Source organism: Eucyclogobius newberryi, unplaced genomic scaffold (genome assembly GCF_026437365.1).
Source record: "Eucyclogobius newberryi isolate DKJ021-1_F unplaced genomic scaffold, fEucNew1.0.hap1 SCAF_12, whole genome shotgun sequence".
NCBI lineage: Eukaryota > Metazoa > Chordata > Actinopteri > Gobiiformes > Gobiidae > Eucyclogobius > Eucyclogobius newberryi.
In genome coordinates this window covers 21,408,340-21,428,629 of record NW_027315746.1, presented here as the reverse complement: position 1 = coordinate 21,428,629, position 20,290 = coordinate 21,408,340, and the positions used below count along the sequence as shown (strand labels likewise).

The following is a 20,290-nucleotide window of genomic DNA, read 5'->3' as shown; positions in this document are numbered from 1 at the left end:
CCGGTTTACAGCCTTGTCCTCTATTCCAGCCCATAGCGTGTGTCTCTATGTGTAGGAAGACAGCACATGCTTTTTATTATTCCAATACGCATGAACACAGTATGTTATGGACATGTTTTTTTGGAATGAGAAGTGAACATATGGTCTTCCCCGGGGCCTCTTCCCGGTGGGACATGCCTGAAACACCTCCAGAGGGAGGCGCCCAGGAGGCATCCGGAACAGATGCCCGAGCCACCTCAGCTGGCTCCTCTCGACGTGGAGGAGCAGCGGCTCTACTCCGAGCTCCCCCCGTGTGGCCGAGCTCCTCACCTTATCTCTAAGGGAGCGCCCAGCCACACGGCGGAGGAAACTCATTTCGACCGCTTGTATCCACGATCTTGTTCTTTCGGTCACTACCCAAAGCTCATGACCATAGGTGAGGGTAGGAACGTAGACCGACCGGTAAATAGAGAGCTTTGCCTTTCGGCTCAGCTCCCTCTTTACCACAACGGTCCGATGCAGCGACTGCATCACTGCAGCCGCTGCACCGATCCGCCTGTCGATCTCACGCTCCATCCTTCCCTCACTCGTGAACAAGACCCCGAGATACTTGAACTCCTCCACTTGGGGCAAGGACACCCCACCCACCTGGAGAGGGCAAGCCACCTTTTTCCGGTCGAGAACCATGGCCTCGGATTTGGAGGTGCTGATTCTCATCCCAGTCGCTTCACACTCGGCTGCAAACCGTCCCAGTGCATGTTGCAGGTCCGGGTTTGATGGAGCCATCAGGACAACATCGTCTGCAAACAGCAGAGATGAGATCCTGTGGTCCCCAAACCGGACACCCTCCGACCCCCGACTGCGCCTAGAAATTCTGTCCATAAAAACTATGAACAGAACCGGTGACAAAGGGCAGCCCTGGCGGAGTCCAACATGCACTGGGAACAGGTCTGACTTACTGCCGGCAATGCGAACACAGCTCCTGCTCCGGTCATACAGGGACCGGACAGCCCTGAGCAAAGGGCCCCGGACCCCGTACTCCCAGAGCACCCCCCAAAGGACACCCCGAGGGACACGGTCGAAAGCCTTCTCCAGATCCACAAAGCACATGTGGACTGGTTGGGCAAACTCCCATGAACCCTCGAGCACCCGATGGAGGGTATAGAGCTGGTCCAGTGTTCCATGACCGGGACGAAAACCACTCTGCTCCTCCTGAATCCGAGGTTCGACTATCGGTCGGATTCTCCTCTCCAGTACCTTGGAATAGACCTTACCTGGGAGGCTGAGGACTGTGATCCCTCTGTAGTTGGAACACACCCTCCGGTCCCCCTTCTTGAACAGAGGGACCACCACCCCGGTCTGCCAGTCCAGAGGCACGGTCCCCGAACGCCACGCGATGTTGCAGAGACGTGTCAACCAAGACAGTCCTACAACATCCAGATACTTTAGGTACTCAGGGCGGATCTCATCCACCCCCGGAGCCCTGCCACCGAGGAGTTTGCGAACAACCTCAGTGACTTCAGCTTGGGTGATGGATGAGCCAGCCTCCGAGTCCCGGTCTCTACTTCCTCTTCGGAAGACGTGACTGAGGGATTAAGGAGATCCTCAAAGTATTCCTTCCACCGTCCGACGACATCCCCAGTCGAGGTCAGCAGGCCTCCACCCGCACCGTAAACGGTGTTGGTGAGACACTGCTTCCCCCTCCTGAGGCGCCGGACGGTTTGCCAGAATTTCTTTGGTGCCGACCGATAGTCCTCCTCCATGGCCTCCCCGAACTCCTCCCAGGCCCGGGTTTTTGCCTCTGCGACAGCACGAGCCGCGGCTCGCTTGGCTTGCCGATACCCGTCGATGACCTCCGGAGACCTACAAGCCAGAGTGGCCTGATAGGCCTCCTTCTTCAGTCTGACGGCATCCCTTACTTCCGGTGTCCACCACCGGGTTCGGGGGTTGCCGCCACGACAGGCACCGGAGACCTTGCGACCACAGCTCCGAGCAGCCGCATCAACAATGGAGGCGGAGAACATGGTCCACTCGGACTCAATGTCCCCAGCCTCCCCCGGGACATGGGAGAAGCTCTCCCGAGGTGCGAGTTGAATACCCTACTGACAGAGGGCTCCACTTGACGTTCCCAACAGACCCTCACAATGCGCTTGGGTCTGCCAAGTCTGTCCGGCTTCCTCCTCCGCCAGCGGATCCAACTCACCACCAGGTGGTGATCGGTTGACAACTCTGCCCCTCTCTTCACCCGAGTGTCCAAGACACGCGGCCGGAGGTCTGATGACACGACAACAAAGTCGATTATTGACCTCCGGCCTAGGGTGTCCTGGTGCCATGTGCACTGATGAACACCCTTGTGCTTGAATATGGTGTTCGTTATGGACAATCCGTGGCTAGCACAGAAGTCCAATAACTGAACACCGCTCGGGTTCAGATCGGGGAAGCCGTTCTTCCCGATCACCCCTCTCCAGGTGTCACTGTCATTGCCCACGTGGGCGTTGAAGTCCCCCAGTAGAACAACGGAGTCCCCGGTCGGTGCACTGTCCAGTACCCCTCCCAAGGACTCCAAGAAGGCCGGGTACTCTGCACTGCTGTTCGGCCCGTAGGCCGCCACAACAGTGAGAGACCTGTCCCCCACCCGAAGGCGGAGGGACACGACCCTCTCGTTCACTGGGGTAAACTCCAACACGTGGCGGCTGAGCTGAGGGGCTATCAGCAAGCCCACACCAGCCCGCCGCCTCTCCCCGCGGGCAACACCAGAGAAGTGGAGCGTCCAGCCCCTCTCGAGGAGATGGGTTCCAGAGCCCAAACTGTGCGTGGAAGTGAGGCCGACTATATCTAGTCGGTATCGCTCAACCTCCCGCACAAGCTCAGGCTCTTTCCCCCCCAGCGAGGTGACATTCCATGTCCCCAGAGTTAGTCTCTGTGTCTGGAGATCTGGTCGCCGAGGCCCCTGCCGTCGACTGCCGCCCAGATCTCTCTGCACCGGCCCCTTATGGATCCTCCTGCGGGTGGTGGGCCCACTGGAGGGCGGCCCCACGTCGCTCTTTCGGGCTGTGCCCGGCCGGGCCCCGTGGGGTAAGACCCGGCCACCAGGCGCTCGCCATGGAGCACCCATCCCAGGCCTGGCTCCAGGATGGGGCCCCGGTGACGCCGATCCGGGCGACGTAAACTGCCTTGTTCGTGTTGTCATCATAGGGGGCTTCTGAACCGATCTTTGTCTGACCCGTCACCTAGGACCTGTTTGCCTTGGGAGACCCTACCAGGGGCATGAAGCCCCCGACAACATAGCTCCCGGGATCATTCGGGCACTCAAACCCCTCCACCACGTTAAGGTGTCGGTTCAAGGAGAGGGCTAGTTTTTGAATTAGTCAAACAATTATTGTGTATTGAGACTTTTCAAATACCAAAACTAAGATTGAACTATGGTGACTGAAGATTTCTACATAGAGCATATTTATGAATAAAGTTAAATATTTTGAATTCAATTCTTAGAGTGTGTATAGTCCAGATAATGATCACAGTTATCAAAATATGATTACATTCATTTATTTTTATAGTTGACTAGTCACAATTAGTCAACTTATCATTGCAGCCCTAAGTGAAAGTGAAGCTTAATTATGAAATGGGTATTTCTGATCATCACCCACACAGTTACACTAAGACAGTACAGAATTAAGTTTAACATTTAAATTTGATATGTTGTGACTCTAAATTGGCCCTAGTGAATGAATGTGAGAGTGAATGGCTGTCTGTGATGTCTATGTCTCTGTGTTGGCCCTTCGACGAGTTGGCCACTGTCCAGGGTGCACCCCGCCTAAGGCCCAAAGTCACTGGGATAGGCTCCAGTCACCCGCGACCCCGAAAGGGAACAAGCGGTAGAAAATGGATGGATGGATTTATATTTTAGATGGTTAAAAAAAACAATTTAGTTTGTGAAATAAAATGTAAAGCCTATTACTTTTACTGTTTGTGAAGCTGTCCGCCCGGTCAGTGGTGTGGACAGAGTCAGGCAGCGGGAGGACAGAGGGGAATATGGGAGTTGTGGGGATTTGGTGTGAATCAGCGAAGAGGCCATCTAAGTGGGCCAGGTCTTGTGTGTGTTTGTGTCTGATCAATACTGGGATTTAGGAGTTCATTCGGGTCTGGCTCTATGAGGACCGACCATAGACAGATACACACAGCGGCCATTCTAATTGCAAGGCAAGTGACTTGTGGAGCACAATTCGTACACAAGGCAGTTCAAAGTGCTTCACACAGCAGGAAAAAATGCATTAAATTACGGAAATCACAAAAGCGTTTAAGACATAAAAGAGAAGTGAGCAAATTACATAATTTCAGTCGCATGCACAGCTAAACAAAAAAACAACTTAGATTTAAACATTGTCAGAGTAGTGTCTCAAATCTTCAGGAAGACTATTCCAGATTTTAGCTGCATAAAACTGATTCCAAATGTTCAGGAAGTTCTTTGGTGCTAGGCCATGGAGAGACTTGTCTCTGAGCCTGAGGCCAGTGCAGAGACCTCAGCAGTGTCTAATGTGAATGTAATGCCAACATTCTCACTTGGACTCACTCAGATTTTTCCTCACTGGTAAATACAGTTTCTGATTTTCTCTAGTGAATTAAATCTGGGGCATTCTGCCAGTCTATAAAAAAACAAACCCTTTATTACAACATGGTTATTGACATAAAATATGCACAATGATAATCTTTTTAAAACCCATATTTTTGGATGCATGCAGTATGTACCAATGCAGCATTCCTTATCCGTTTTATTCTTGGTTGGATTTAAATACCTGTCACCGTTTGAAAATGTGTTCCCTCAGCTTTAAGCTGACATCACAAGCTATCACAGAATATCTCACAGTTTCACAAGTTGAAGACCGCATTAGATATTTTAAAGTTGAATCCAAAACTTAAATGTCAGAGGTTTTGAATGAAAAGTCTGGTGTTTTTAATATAAGGCTGTTGGTGACTAAAGAAATTCTTGGTCGACATAACCTTGCGATGCAACTGCACTCATAATTTTGAGCTTTACAAAAATGTATTGAATTTAATCAAATAACCTGTGCAACGACAAAATGGGGGCTTTGTGTGATTCTGGTAGAATCTCTCAAATCTATTAAGTATCTCAAGTCAGACTCAAACTGTTCTTATAAGACCACTAGATGTATGCAAAGACGTCTATATTAGTATGCAAAAGGGGAGATTAAATTCACAATTTGTTGACTTAATCTCTTTTTTTTTTACATGCCATTTTTTTTTTTTTTTTTTAAATGTATGTTTCAGAGGATATGTTTTACTTATAGCAGATGTCTGTACTTTATTCTCCACTATATTTTTGAACTGGACTGAAAAGTCTTTCCTGCAGGGTTTGAGACCACCTGAAATAAACATTGTGTCATCCTCCTTAAAGATTGTTAGTTGAAGACCAGGTTTTGACAAAATATATATAAATTAAAATGACTAGATTATTGAGTTGATTCCTTTGACCAAAACAATCTATCAATATCAAAGATTATATATTGTATTAGTTCTCAATATCTGTAATATAAGTATTTTTTTCTACTGGCACTATACGTTTACAATACTTCGACTTAATTCAATGTTTGCAATACTTATTTTTACTACTTAACTTACTTTTACTTAAGTAACAAACAAACTTCTTCTACCACTGCTCAAAGGTTTATGTCACGTGTTGAATTCCCATGGCATTTTAATGGTATAGTGCGTTCCGGGAAGAAAAAATAAATATATCTTGATTTGCACATACCCTTCTTTGATCTGGTTCAGCTTTGTCTTCTTGACCTAAATTATGTGCCAAAAATTCCCCTGACCACAGAACGCCAAGTGCATTTACAAACACACCTCCATTTGGCTGCTCAGCCTGGGGAGCCCTGTCCACACAAACGTAAATAAATACACGGCGCGCCTCCTCAAATATCTCATTCTGCTCACAAAAATCCACAGGTTCCTGAAATCCAACCCAATTCTATTGTAAACTATTTATTTCAATAGAAAAATACATATATATATATATAATACAGTTTTGTTCTTTGTTTTGCCTTTTATTTCACCATTGACTGTGTCCGAGCGTTGCATCATATCCCAGAGGTCTTTGGGGTTTCTGTCTATGACTGTTCAATTGATGCCTGTTCTCATAAATGTTGAATACTGTCCCTGAATGCAAAAAAGTGAGCCGCTAGCTTGAGGCAAAAATGAAACTAGACTTAAATTTCAGTTGCTAGTCTGTAATGATGTCTTTATAGTCACTTTTATCAGTAAAGTCGATGGCTTAACACACAGACTTGTGGCGGGGAATTTGAGCCTTGGAGTCTCGTCTAGTAAGAGTAGGATCAATGATGATGTTCTGTCTTGAAACATGATCAGTGTTTTGTTCTGTCTTGAAACGTAAATGTTCAAACTAAACTAACTCTGTGTTGTATCTTGACTTTAAATTCATCTGGACTAAAAACGTCAATGAAAAGGTGCACTATGCAACTTTTCTGGGGATGTATTGATTTATAGATTTGGACTGGCCCTTTTCTTTCTAAACTTGAAATTAGGCATGAACTGGTATGGGATATGGGAACACGTTTGTGTATTGTGTTAGCAAAGACATAAGACATAATTTATGTCTAAGATATGCGTAAAGTCAGTTATAAAAACACATATTTCAACACATAATAGCTGGCTGGCACATTTGCACTACAGTCCGTAATATTATTCTCAGTAAAACTAGTTTTTACACATTCCCATTTTGTGAATGTCTTTATTTGAGCTTATTTATCAGGCTAAAAGTCTCCCTCTGTACCTCCTCAGGCCGTTTGTCCTCATGGCGTTGCTCTGGCTCCTCCTCAGCACCCTGAGCTCTGGTGACACACACAGCGCTCTTTTCTGTCATATCTAAACTGATCGTTTAAGAAAACGAGTCAATTGTCTGAAAAACATCCCATTCACTGTGAGACGCAAGTGAATTAGTTGCACGTTTATCAAATGAAATATACTGTCTAAAACAGTTTTTGAGCTCCCTAAGTTCTTGTTATTTCCGGGTCTTAAGAATAAAGACGGGATAAACATTTACAGCTTATTCTGTTGAAATATACCAACAGTCTCTATCCACAGAACTGTTTTCTTCTTGATTCTTCAAATGACCTGCAGATTTAACTTTCATTACAGGAAAACAATGTTACCCAACTGGTATCGGTGCTTTTGGCCGATACGATATTACTCCATCACATGAATATTTCCCGATAAATCTGTGCATGTCAATTGTATAGGTTTGGCCTAGACTCAGATTTTGACTTGGTTTGAAAGTGATTTGTAAACTAGGAATAGACTTGCTGCTTTGTACTTTATCCTGGCCTCAACTCAAATAGACCAGACTTTAGTGATTCTGACTTTGACTTTGAGGACCCTTGAACAACTAGGACTCTGAAACCGTTAACTGTCCACGCAACCTTTATATGAATGTCTTTTCCTCTCAGAGCGCATTCAAAATCCCCTTGTATAATGTGATTTTGAAGAGAATTCCAGCCACCATAGTTCCTTGACAGAGCTTCTTGGCGCTGAACCGATCCTCCTTCATGATGTTTGAGAAAGTCCCATTACTATGTAGTCATGGTTGGCTTGTTCCTCTGAGCCGCTGTTAATAGGGAGGCTATAGTAGTCAAAGGCGGCTGAGACAGAGGCTCCAGACCGCTCTCGTCATCTGAGACACTGAACCCCCATTAGGGAAGTGTACACTCCACTGTGCCAGGCTCACTGAGCAAAACGCTGCTGCAAATGCTATGCTTGTGATGGGGGAGGCTTTAAGTGTTTACAAAAGGGATGACTGGGAACACAAGTAAAAAAGTTGGAACATAAAAATGAAACTCTTAACATTGTGGTGTCAATGACATTTCTTCAGTCAAATCAGATAAATAAATCAAAACATTCTATAGGCCAATAGTATTTCATAAAGATGAACATTTTTCTGTAATACCATAAGGAATGTATGAGTCTAGTCACCAATAGAAATCATCAGATTAAATATTTGTGAATTTTGAAGTCCAATGCGATCAATTTAAGAACAAGATCCAAATGTATGGCATTTGAAATGACAATAAACTATGTTGCCTTTTAAACAGGGCATTTCTCTTCATTCTGACTGAATTTGAAAATGGGATGGGATTTATAAACAAGACAAAATGAGACATAATTTCATTTCATTGGATGTCTTGTGTTCTGCTTCACCACAAGCCTAAGAGAGCAGTGCAGTCTCATTTAGTGCACTTCCCCTTCACACTGAAGTCTTCAAACAAAGCTTAGTGTTATCTATTCAAATGTTTATAAAATATTGGCCTATGATGGAGCTTCCAGGCCGATAGACGATAAAAAAAGAGAGTAAAGTGCATTTATTGACCAGCGATATTAACCAACATACTATGGTCATGTCACAAACACATGTGAACACGCTCTGGTTAATGCTGGATGCCTTTCCTGTTACAACCCTTTACATTTGTTGGTACTTGGGACTGCAACAAAGAATTAATACTTTGGATTTCCTGTGACTGGATCCCCATTAAAATGCAATAACAATATGAAAATGTAGCCTCAGACCTGCGGCGCTCATTAGTATTCTACTCCAAAAACATGACACAAAAGTAAAGAAGCATGTCATTTTCCCTCTCTTTTCCTTTGGTTTCCCTTGTCCCTCCTTCTCCTCTTCCTCCCTCTGTCCTCCTCCTCCGTCTCATCCACACACAGGCGCTCTGACTTTGATTAATGGTGAGGCGAGCTGTGCATTCAAAGCCAGGGGCAGCGAGTAGGGGCCAGATAAAAGTGGAGCAGGAGAGCAAGGCATGGGGAGGTTTGGAGAAGTATGCGGGAGCATGGGACACGGTCACCGATCACTGTCAGCATCAGGGACCCCAGGTGACAGTGGGGGGCTGGGGTGGGGGCCCTTGCTCATACATACGTCAGATTTTTCAGAGACAGGCCGGGTACAAGGGGGCGTGTGTGCTCGCACGCTAAACCTGTCTCACACTGTGTGCATGGAGAAGTGAGGGTCACTTTATTCTAAACGAGTAAATTAGGTGAAGAACATTCTTAGCTCAAGGTGCAGTATGGAACTTTTCTGGTGCTTGTCTTGTTTCCATGGAGACAAGCAAGTGCCGGATCTCCAGCGAAGGTAGTCCTGACCCAGCCCCGGGCGCTGCACTGCAGTGACCACTGCTCCTGAGGAGATGCCCCGGCGGCATTGAAGGATGGGTCAAATGCATGCAGAGGACAAATGTCCCCATGAGGAAATAAAGTGTAACTTTACATTAGATGTCAATGCTTTGCCTCGAATTAGGGCTGGGCGATATGGTGACAAAAATATAATCATGATCTCATTCCGGTGGCAAACTGCTTTTGGTGATATTGTCATATAACAATCCATTATTTCTGTATTTAATGCAGCGTTCTGCTCAGACACAGACCGTTTTCCCTGTCCCACTTTCCATATTGGCCAATAACGAGATATGACTTCATTAACCTCTTAAATGCAATTGAAAAATAATATCAAAATTGTCATCTGTCTCCAAGAAAATTGTAAAACATATTATTTGCCATATCACACACCCCAACCTGGAATGTTCAACAGTATTCCATTAAACATACTACTCCCATAGAGAAGAGCAGTAAAGGCGTCCAGGCAGCATTACTGTTTACTGGTTTCTGGTTTGATTCCCACTCTTGAGTAAACTGTTAATTATAAAATTGTTGGATTCAGAAGTTGCAAATCTAATGTAAAGACATCTAATCAATGTTGAACTGTGTGACATAAGTTCCGAGACACACATACATAAAATAAAGCAACAAACATACAAGCTCTATGATATTTTGTAGTTTTTTTAAGAATACAGAGAGTGAAACACAAAAAAAAACCACCGCTGATAATCATGGCAAATGTTGGCTTATTTGTCTCAGTTATGCCACTGATTTTCAAATTCATCCCTTTTCAAATTGACTGCAAATGTGACTTCCTCCATTCCACGGATGTCCACGGCCACTTGAGCCTACGCCCCGACAATCGGACCCGCCTTGTGTCATCTATTTGTTTGCGATGGCTTTCTTTGCGGCTGCCAACAAGACATTCCAAACGTATCCATCTATCGTTTCCATTGCAAGAGTTTTGAAATAAAACGGAATCTTACCGTCGTCTTTTTAGCCCTAAGACCTGTCTGAAATAATAAAAACTCAAACTACTGTATATAATGAGGAAACCACAGGCATCCACAGCAGTCATGAAGACATCGATCCGAGAACATTTGCTGGATTGATATGAAAGACATATCTAGACATTGTGAATGGGTAAACAGATTTTTTGTTTGTCCCTTGAAGCATCACATCGAGTAATCATGGCAACAAATTGAAATTCTCACTGCTTGTTTTGGAATCACGTGCATAAAGACAAACATTCAAAGCATGTTTTATAGATTCCATGAAGTGAATTAGTTTTGCTTACATTTTCCTGATCCCTACATCCCAAACCGCTGAGAACAAGTGGGAGTTAAAGTTGTGTAAGCACCCTTCTGTTCAGCCCCATCTCTTCAGTGCAGGAATTTGAGAGCGGAGTGCCCCTCCCGTGGGTCTGTCAGGAACAGTGTGTGCCTGTGGCCGGTAATTGATAATGCGGTGCAGGCGGCGCTGGCCCTGGTCAGTGGAGCGTGAACCAGGCTGAGAGGCTGGGCTTCGGCCTACAGCCCTCTCTCTGTCTGCAGCAGAGAGCCCAGAGAGGCAGCCCAACACTGCCCATTTACACCCACAACAAGCGCTTCATTCTATCAGGGGCTGCTGCTTCATGGATTTTAGGCATTCACTCAAAGGTTCAGAGACGTTTTTTAGACAATTTAATACAACAGCAATATATAGTTGTCTCAAACAGCAGCGGCAGTTCACTGTTGTGTAGTGGAACATGTTTCCAAGCTCTAAGTCTGTTTTTACCATAAAATGAAGACAGTTGTCATAGTAGTACGCATGTCAAAATAACATTTGAAGTATGATATATTGCGGCAACAACTATCATCATAAACAATAGTACTGAAAATACTGTACGCCACTAAAGCCACTAACATACAGTAATGAATCCTTTTATAAGAGTCACTTTGTAAAGAAAACATTAGCAGCAATATGTAAATCTCATAATAACAAGTGAGTCCATATTGAGGGAATGGAGCAACCATAGTTTTCGGGCTATACAGCGCTCCTGAATAAAGACCGTTTCAACAAAATTTACAAAGAAACAAGAAATTGTACATATACTTGCACCTGTCATTAAGCCGCAGGTGCCCACATTGTAAAATGAGATATTAACACACGCCGGTTTTCTTTTGAACTGAGGGTCTCACGACACACCCGCTGTCCGCTGCACCACAAGTCTAATTAGACTAATTTCTCAGTAAATATGAGTTGGATTGTAATAAAACACACAGCATTTTGAATCTTAAACACATCACAGCTGTACCTAATGTCCCTACTGTCCCCTCTGTCCTTGATTACTCTGTGTGAGCTGATTTACCTGTGTCTGTGTCTTCACATCTGGTTCATCTGCTCCTGAGCTTGCGCTTAGCAGTGAGTGTTATGTTGTAACATTCTTGTTATGATATTTACACAGAAAGATGGTCAAGTCTGGCCAAGAAAGTTTAATTTAAATGCGGCAGGTTCTAAACTGCAGACCGCCGTATAAAGCATGGCCGCACTCCACGTGTGTCTTTGTGTTTCACCGAGTCTAGATTCACTTCCTCATTAGACTATTTTCTCTGTGAATATGAGTCAGATTGAAATAAAACACACAGCATTTTTGAAGCTTAAAATACAGGGATCACTTTTCACTCACGTCTTCTTCTACAGTGTGTCAAATGCTTGCGCTTCCTGTTCCCCCCGGTGGCCATTAACCAGTAGAATCGATAAATGAACCGCACCATTTTATGGGCCACAGGGTTCAAGCGTGGGAAAAAGTCTGAAAAGTACAGTACCTATTTAACTCTCTTTACCTATTTACCTATTTAACTCATTTAACCATTTGATCTTTTCAATAGCAGTACTTTTTTTGGTGCCTGCATTTTTTCAGACTGCAAATTAATGGCCAAAATTGATCCCAGCATTTAATCACGCTGTAACTGTGTTAAATCTTATTTTAAAACATACTTGGATGGCGTCTGTCCAGTCGCTGATTCACGCCATTTGTACCATGGCACGTTTATCAAAGGCAGCCAGCGTGCTTCTAATTCACATTTACGCTTTAACAACATGTTTTACCTGGACAACTAATGGCAAAGACGGGCTACTATCCTAGTTTTTCCACGCTGGAGTTTAACCCTATTTACTGTGCGATTGCGCTCTTACCTGGACAAAGCACAAGGACTATGGCGATGTTTGGATCATATTAGCTGTGCCTTCTACTTCCTGTGGACTCTGCAGAAGCAAAGCATGTAGACATTTGACACAAGGTACTGAAGGCCGTGTTCTCCATCGTTTCTTCAGCTCTTCTGTTTACCAGTAAAATGATACATGGCGTTTTGTTTGGACATGGAGGACTAGTTAAAACATACGGTTTGTGCAGGGCGCCCTCTCAGGTGTCTGCGCTGTTTGTTTGTTTTTGTGTTGTTTTGGTCATTATCTAAAGCCAAGGAACTGGATGCTATCACCAGTACTTCTTGAACCTTTTTGGTCAGTTTCTACTTGGAACCGATTAACGGTGCCCAGCCCTAAGTAGGAGTAATAGGAGAAGACTTTTCTTTTCTCAATCCAATGAATGTGTCCTTGTTTGCGATGACAAAATGGTATTGCACAAGGCTACAGTGCCGTGTGGTGTTTAATAAATTGAATTAAAAAAACATTGTTGACATGTTTGACCTTCTTTTATGTTAAAAAAATGAACTAAAATGAAAAAAATAAAATGAAATGGCGGTTTGGGTGAAACATTTTACAGTACATTTTCACTCAACTAGATGAATAAGCATGCTTGTTTGTCTCCGCTGTATCTTTCCCACACATGATGATTTCCCCGGCCTCCAGGCCTGTCTTTGGGCCACAGCTGAACCACGATGGACAGATGTGTTCAGAGGCAACAGTGACGAGTGAGCAGGCAATAAGCATAGTCTCATGGTAAAGCTCAGCTCATTTGTTCTCGGGTTTGTGTTCAGGTTTGTGTTCAGGTTTGTGCTCGGGTTTGTGCTCAGGTCTGTGTTCAGGTCTGTGCTCAGGTTTGTGTTCGGGTTTGTGCTCAGGTCTGTGTTCAGGTCTGTGTTCAGGTTTGTGCTCAGGTTTGTGCTCAGGTTTGTGCTCAGGTTTGTGCTCAGTTCTGTGTTCAGGTCTGTGTTCAGGTTTGTGCTCAGGTTTGTGTTCGGGTTTGTGCTCAGTTCTGTGTTCAGGTCTGTGTTCAGGTTTGTGCTCAGGTCTGTGTTCAGGTCTGTGTTCAGGTTTGTGCTCAGGTTTGTGCTCAGGTTTGTGTTCGGGTTTGTGTTCAGGTTTGTGTTCAGGTTTGTGCTCAGGTTTGTGCTCAGGTTTGTGCTCAGGTTTGTGCTCAGGTTTGTGTTCAAGTTTGTGTTCAAGTTTGTGCTCAGGTTTGTGCTCAGGTTTGTGCTCAGGTTTGTGCTCAGGTTTGTGCTCAGGTTTGTGTTCAGGTTTGTGTTCGGGTTTGTGCTCAGGTTTGTACTCAGGTTTGTGCTCAGGTTTGTGCTCAGGTTTGTGTTCAAGTTTGTGTTCAAGTTTGTGCTCAGGTTTGTGCTCAGGTTTGTGCTCAGGTTTGTGCTCAGGTTTGTGCTCAGGTTTGTGCTCAGGTTTGTGTTCAGGTTTGTGTTCGGGTTTGTGCTCAGGTTTGTACTCAGGTTTGTGCTCAGGTTTGTGCTCAGGTTTGTGTTCAGGTTTGTGCTCAGGTTTGTGCTCAGGTTTGTGCTCGGGTTTGTGCTCAGGTTTGTGCTCAGGTTTGTGCTCAGGTTTGTGCTCAGGTTTGTGCTCGGGTTTGTGCTCAGGTTTGTGCTCAGGTTTGTGCTCAGGTTTGTGCTCAGGTTTGTGTTCAGGTTTGTACTCAGGTTTGTGCTCGGGTTTGTGCTCAGGTTTGTGCTCAGGTTTGTGCTCAGGTTTGTGCTCAGGTTTGTGTTCAGGTGAAGTGATAATGAAGGAGGAGTCAGTTAGAGCGGCGGACATAAACATGTTTATTATGACCAAAACATCACTGGGACTCTACATTTTGGTTCGTCAATTTGTCCTAAAACTATTGGTAGTATTTGAACAAATCCAACACACCTTTTCTGGTATTTTGACTTATTTATTAAAGTTCTATTAGAACTGTAAGTGAGTAAATCAATAAATACAATTATTATTAATTTTAACTGTTAAAGAGTAAAGCAGACTCCTTGATTCAATTGCAAAATCAAGTTGATGAAGTAGGGTATTGCAAACCATTTCAGACTAAAAGTTTGAAACTATTTTTTTTATGTAAAAATATGTAAAGCTGTTTTCTGTTTATGTCTAATTATGTAAATAATTGAAATATATAAACCAAAAATCAATCAAGTCCAAAAGTAGATTATCCCATTGGCAATCAACCTAGTGCTATGACTATGACTGGTGCTGTGGCTTATAGGCAATTTGTGCCCAGTATTTGTATTATTGTAATTATATATATATATTTACTTTGGTATTGGGGTGACGGATTTCTTTTTACTTACTTAACCCGAGTAGAAGTAGTGTAGTGAGTCTTTGCATTATTTTGTGAAAATAGAGTCTAGGCTTTTTTTTCCTGCAAGCTGAATTTCATCTTCAAACGAAAACTCCAAACTATCACAAATTCCCCTTTCTTCAAAGCAATGTACGTAAGCATTTTCTCTAACCAAAAAATATTCAAGTATGATGAAATTATGGATGTTGTAGGACTGTCTTGGTTGACACGTCTCTGCAACATCGCGTGGCGTTCGGGGACCGTGCCTCTGGACTGGCAGACCGGGGTGGTGGTCCCTCTGTTCAAGGAGGGGGACCGGAGGGTGTGTTCCAACTACAGAGGGATCACACTCCTCAGCCTCCCGGGTAAGGTCTATTCCAAGGTACTGGAGAGGAGAATCCGACCGATAGTCGAACCTCGGATTCAGGAGGAGCAGGGTGGTTTTCGTCCCGGTCGTGGAACACTGGACCAGCTCTATACCCTCCATCGGGTGCTCGAGGGTTCATGGGAGTTTGCCCAACCAGTCCACATGTGCTTTGTGGATCTGGAGAAGGCGTGTCCCTCGGGGTGTCCTTTGGGGGGTGCTCCGGGAGTACGGGGTCCGGGGCCCTTTGCTCAGGGCTGTCCGGTCCCTGTATGACCGGAGCAGGAGCTGTGTTCGCATTGCCGGCAGTAAGTCAGACCTGTTCTCAGTGCATGTTGGACTCCGCCAGGGCTGCCCTGTGTCACCGGTTCTGTTCATAATTTTTATGGACAGAATTTCTAGGCGCAGTCAGGGGTCGGAGTGTGTCCGGTTTGGGGACCACAGGATCTCATCTCTGCTGTTTGCAGACGATGTTGTCCTGATGGCTCCATCAAACCCGGACCTGCAACATGCACTGGGACGGTTTGCAGCCGAGTGTGAAGCGGCTGGGATGAGAATCAGCACCTCCAAATCCGAGGCCATGGTTCTCGACCGGAAAAAGGTGGCTTGCCCTCTCCAGGTGGGTGGGGTGTCCTTGCCCCAAGTGGAGGAGTTCAAGTATCTCGGGGTCTTGTTCACGAGTGAGGGAAGGATGGAGCGTGAGATCGACAGGCGGATCGGTGCAGCGGCTGCAGTGATGCAGTCGCTGCATCGGACCGTTGTGGTAAAGAGGGAGCTGAGCCGAAAGGCAAAGCTCTCTATTTACCGGTCGGTCTACGTTCCTACCCTCACCTATGGTCATGAGCTTTGGGTAGTGACCGAAAGAACAAGATCGCGGATACAAGCGGTCGAAATGAGTTTCCTCCGCCGGGTGGCTGGGCGCTCCCTTAGAGATAAGGTGAGGAGCTCGGCCACACGGGGGGAGCTCGGAGTAGAGCCGCTGCTCCTCCACGTCGAGAGGAGCCAGCTGAGGTGGCTCGGGCATCTGTTCCGGATGCCTCCTGGGCGCCTCCCTCGGGAGGTGTTTCAGGCATGTCCCACCGGGAAGAGGCCCCGGGGAAGACCCAGGACACGCTGGAGAGACTATGTCTCTCGGCTGGCCTGGGAACGCCTCGGGATCCCCCCGGAGGAGTTAGAGGAAGTGTCTGGGGAGAAGGAAGTCTGGGAGTCCCTGCTCAGACTGCTGCCCCCGCGACCCGGCCCCGGATAAAGCGGCAGAAGATGGATGGATGGATGATGAAATTATGTTAGAATGCTTGACGCATCCAAGTCTCTTCAAGCTTATTATTTTCCATTCAAAACTTGAAAATGTCACGCTGCTCCTCTGTTGTGTAGTCCGTTCAGGTAGCCAAAATAACAGTGGCCCAAATCCAAAATGACTGCTTCCTGAACTTATGCCAGACCTCCGAACGGCTGCACTGGCAAAAAGCGACAGTGAGTTTGGCTAAATGTACCTCCTACCTTTGTACCTCATCCAAATATGGCAATCGGATTTGTGCCAAAACCGGCCTGTGATGGATTTTCCGACACTAAAGTGCGCATGAGAGGGACCTGAAATCGGCTGGTTGCTACCTGCTTGCAGCTTGGAGTGGGGCTTTGTTTCATTTTTGGGTTCCGGGGCAGAATGCTAAACCCTGCAGCGTGTGTCAATAAACTGTATTGAAACGTGAACAGGCGATGCTTCCGAAAAGCTGGCGCTGTTCGTTTATTTGTCCCAATATGTTGTTCCATTATGAGCTGCCAACAAACAAACAATTGCAATCACTTGTGAAAGGAATTGTTCTTTTGGATTTCAATTGTCTGTGTTTAGTTTAGCATTCCAACTTCTCTTTTTTTAGGGTGCAAAAATGAACAATTGTTCTGACGTTTTCTCAGAGAAAGTGGGAAAAATAAAGTGCAAAATTGTTGTAGTTGGAGTAGTAGTAGATGTAAAAGTGTTATCATTGTGTATAGATGGTTTAAGTCAGGGGTGGGCAATTATTTTCCTCCAAGGGCCATATTCGAATCCAGGCAAGAAGCGGAGGGCCGGCCTGTGATCATTGTTGTGAAAAAAACAAATCTAAATAATTAAATATCAAATAAAATATCACTTTTCTGTCAAATATAGGCTATTGAATCTATTATTTAATTAATTTCACGTAATATTTAAAAAAAAAGTATTATTTGGCATGTTTGGCGGGCCGGATTATAAAGACAAACGGGCCACATGTGGCCCGCGAGCCGCAGTTGGCCCATCCCTGGTTTAAGTGGTAATAGTACGGTAATAGTAAAAAGGGTATAGCAAAAACATAATTTGTGCTTTTGTAGACTTTTTTTGATGCTTGTAAAGATATTTAAAGCCAAGAATTAGATTATCCCAGGGGTAACCAACCCACAGGTGCACTTTATCGTCCCCGGCAGGAAAACCCACTCAGACACGAGGAGAAACATGCTCCACACGGAAAAAACACCCACATTCTGACAGTTCCGCCTGTTTCGAGTTATGCTTCTCTTTTCTTTGTGTTGAATTTTCACAAATGCACAACAAGAAATGCCATTTAACTTATTTTGAAAGGCTCAAACATGTTTCAATTTACGTTATTATTCTGAAAACCTTACCCATGTCAATGTCGAGTTATGCTCCCTCTTGGGTGTAATTGTAATAATTTGACATCAGTATGTACAAATCGAGTTATGCACCCTCATTACTTGCTTTTATACTTCTTATTAAGCCTATTAAAGGAGCTATGTCAAGTTTTGCTCCTTTATGTAAAACTGGATTAGGCAGCTGATAATTTAGAGACCATGTTTTTCATGCATCAATATTTACCAAGAAATTTTAATCATTTTCAGGTGAAATTACGCCCAACACTCACCGACGTACCGCTTTTAACAGAAGGGCAGCTCAAATCAACGGTTAAAAAAAAAAGAAAAATCACTTTAGTGCTTTCATGCCTTGAATCAAACCTTTGACCATTTTGTTGTGAGGCTAAAGTGCCACTGCACCGCCAACCTTTACCACACAACACCTTTGATCTGAGTTATATTATTTTTCTATACACAACCCGAATGTTCCACAATACACTCCACTATCGTAGCTTACTGTGCCAAACAAAGCACTTCCACTTGTTTATTTTCCTTCAGGCGTTCGTGTCCATATTTAATCCTGTCCTGACGCGCTGTTCTCTTGCTGTGTTTGTGCCCCGCAGCTCCTTCGATTGTTCCCATCATGCACCAGATCAGCTCCACCATGAATAGCTTCACTCTGTCATGGCCGCAACCCGAGCAACCCAACGGCATCATCCTGGACTACGAGCTGCGCTACTATGAGAAGGTAAGAAATGTACTGGACGTCTGATCAGCAGCGTGTGGACGAAGGCAATAATAATAATGTGTCAAAGGTTATAAGATAAGATAACATAAGATATTCCTTTATTGTCCACACATGGGGAAATTTCATTGTTGCAACGCAGGTAGATACAGAGGAAAAGGACAGATAACGTACTTATAAACTCTTATAAACAAAACTCTTATAAACAAAAACTCCTATAGACAAAAGCTCTCATATCTTAAAGGTGGAATGGAGGGGGAAAATAAAGATAAAATAAAATAAAAACGTAAGACAAGATAATACTAATAATAAGGTAAAATAAACACTCATATATCGTACATATATCAGCCACAAAAAGAAAACTTTAAAAACGCAAAGGAGAATTACAGCACGCTGACTGAAAAGTGTGTTAATGAAACAAAACTCAATTTTAATATAACATTAAAACAAAGCACATGAAAAAAGCTGTCACCAGAACAAGTCATATTATGAATACAATTGTGAATAAAAGCACTCACACTACATCAATACTGCAAAAGAAAATTAATTGAAGTCAATTGCACGGCCGCTGCTAGTCATTTGTGAGCCCAAAGCAGAAATGGCAGGTGGGGCCCCCGTGCCTCCGACCCCCTCCAAAGTGTGTGGCTTTGAAGGCTGTAACTATTTCAAAATGCTGTTTCCCTGGACCAAACTTTGTGAAAAGGTAATGTAATTTCCTGTGTTCCAGTGCTTTTAGATATTAATGGCAACTCGTTACTCAGTTTATTGTGAGGCCCTCCACGGCCCCTGATGTTCCCTGCTCCGGCCCTCTTCCAGAGCTCACTTTCACTCTCTCTTCTCTGCTCTTCTCACACGGCGCTGAGGACGGAGCCTCCAGGAGACACTACAGGCTGCAAACTATTCGTCAGGCCGTCTGAACTGACACTTTCTGTTACATTTATAAAAACGTGTTACGACATTTGTAAGAACCACTTTGCACTTTGCCGCGGCGGCTTGACACATCGCACGTCCAAATTGTGACTCTGATGCGTCTGTGTCTGTTTTAACTCTGGCTTCTACTGTACAGCACTCCAACACGTTCACAGTGTGTTCTTCTGTAGGTTATATTCCCGGTTTAAATATGAAGGAACAATACATCTGCTGCACAAATAAGCTACAATATTTCAGTCAAAACGGGGGCCCTTCCGAGCACTTGATGCCCCACTCACTGTGAGTTATGCGCGTGATGGGGCGGCCGCTCTTCTCAATTGAATCTGAGTCCTAGTCCAATGCAAATCATTCGAAGGCACATCTAATTTGAGTCATTAAAGTAGATACATCTGGAGAATTCTTGAAGATATGATATTGCTAATTGATCTTATGTATTGCATGTCCATTTCTGTTCCAAAGTACAGCTACAAGGCACAGTTCAAGTCCAAACTGCCAGTCGTTTCACCAGTTTCAAACAACTGGCAGAACAAAACGCACACAAGACTCCTGAGTTAAAGCTTTCGAAAGCATTAACTCGAGTCCTTTATCTCCTGCCTTGTCGTCTTCCGCACGTTAGCGCTACTTCCTCTGCAAAAACTCAATTGTCAGACACCAGCTCCGCCGCCCCCCAGGGTTGATAATGTGTTCCTTCAGCATGTTCACCTGCCGCTCTCCCACTGTTCTTTGGTTTCGGCCGCTGATGAACTGAATAGGTCGACCTCTGCTCCGAGCCCTCTGTGCACAGTACCTCCACCTGTCCCGCTGTGAAAATGCATTGCACCTGTGGGGGGTGGAGGGGGGTGGAGGTGGAGGGGTATTGACCAGTCTGCCCAGACACAATACGACAGCTTTATTAAGTCAGCACACCCGGTTCTCTGCTCCGGTGTAACTCTGGGATTGACCTGTATAGGCTTTTTCCAATAATTATATCCAGTTGTCCAGG

General features: G+C 44.8%; 1 protein-coding gene across 2 annotated transcripts in view; it reads left to right on the top strand.

Moving 5' to 3' along the window:
- ephb1 (EPH receptor B1) overlaps positions 1-20,290 on the top strand; it is a 250,745-nt gene that overhangs the window by 170,400 nt on the left and 60,055 nt on the right. For both annotated transcript variants that reach the window (XM_072441429.1, XM_072441428.1), the window contains exon 6: positions 18,257-18,381. In XM_072441429.1, coding sequence (XP_072297530.1) covers positions 18,257-18,381 — 125 coding nt within the window. The remainder of the gene's footprint in view (positions 1-18,256; positions 18,382-20,290) is intronic.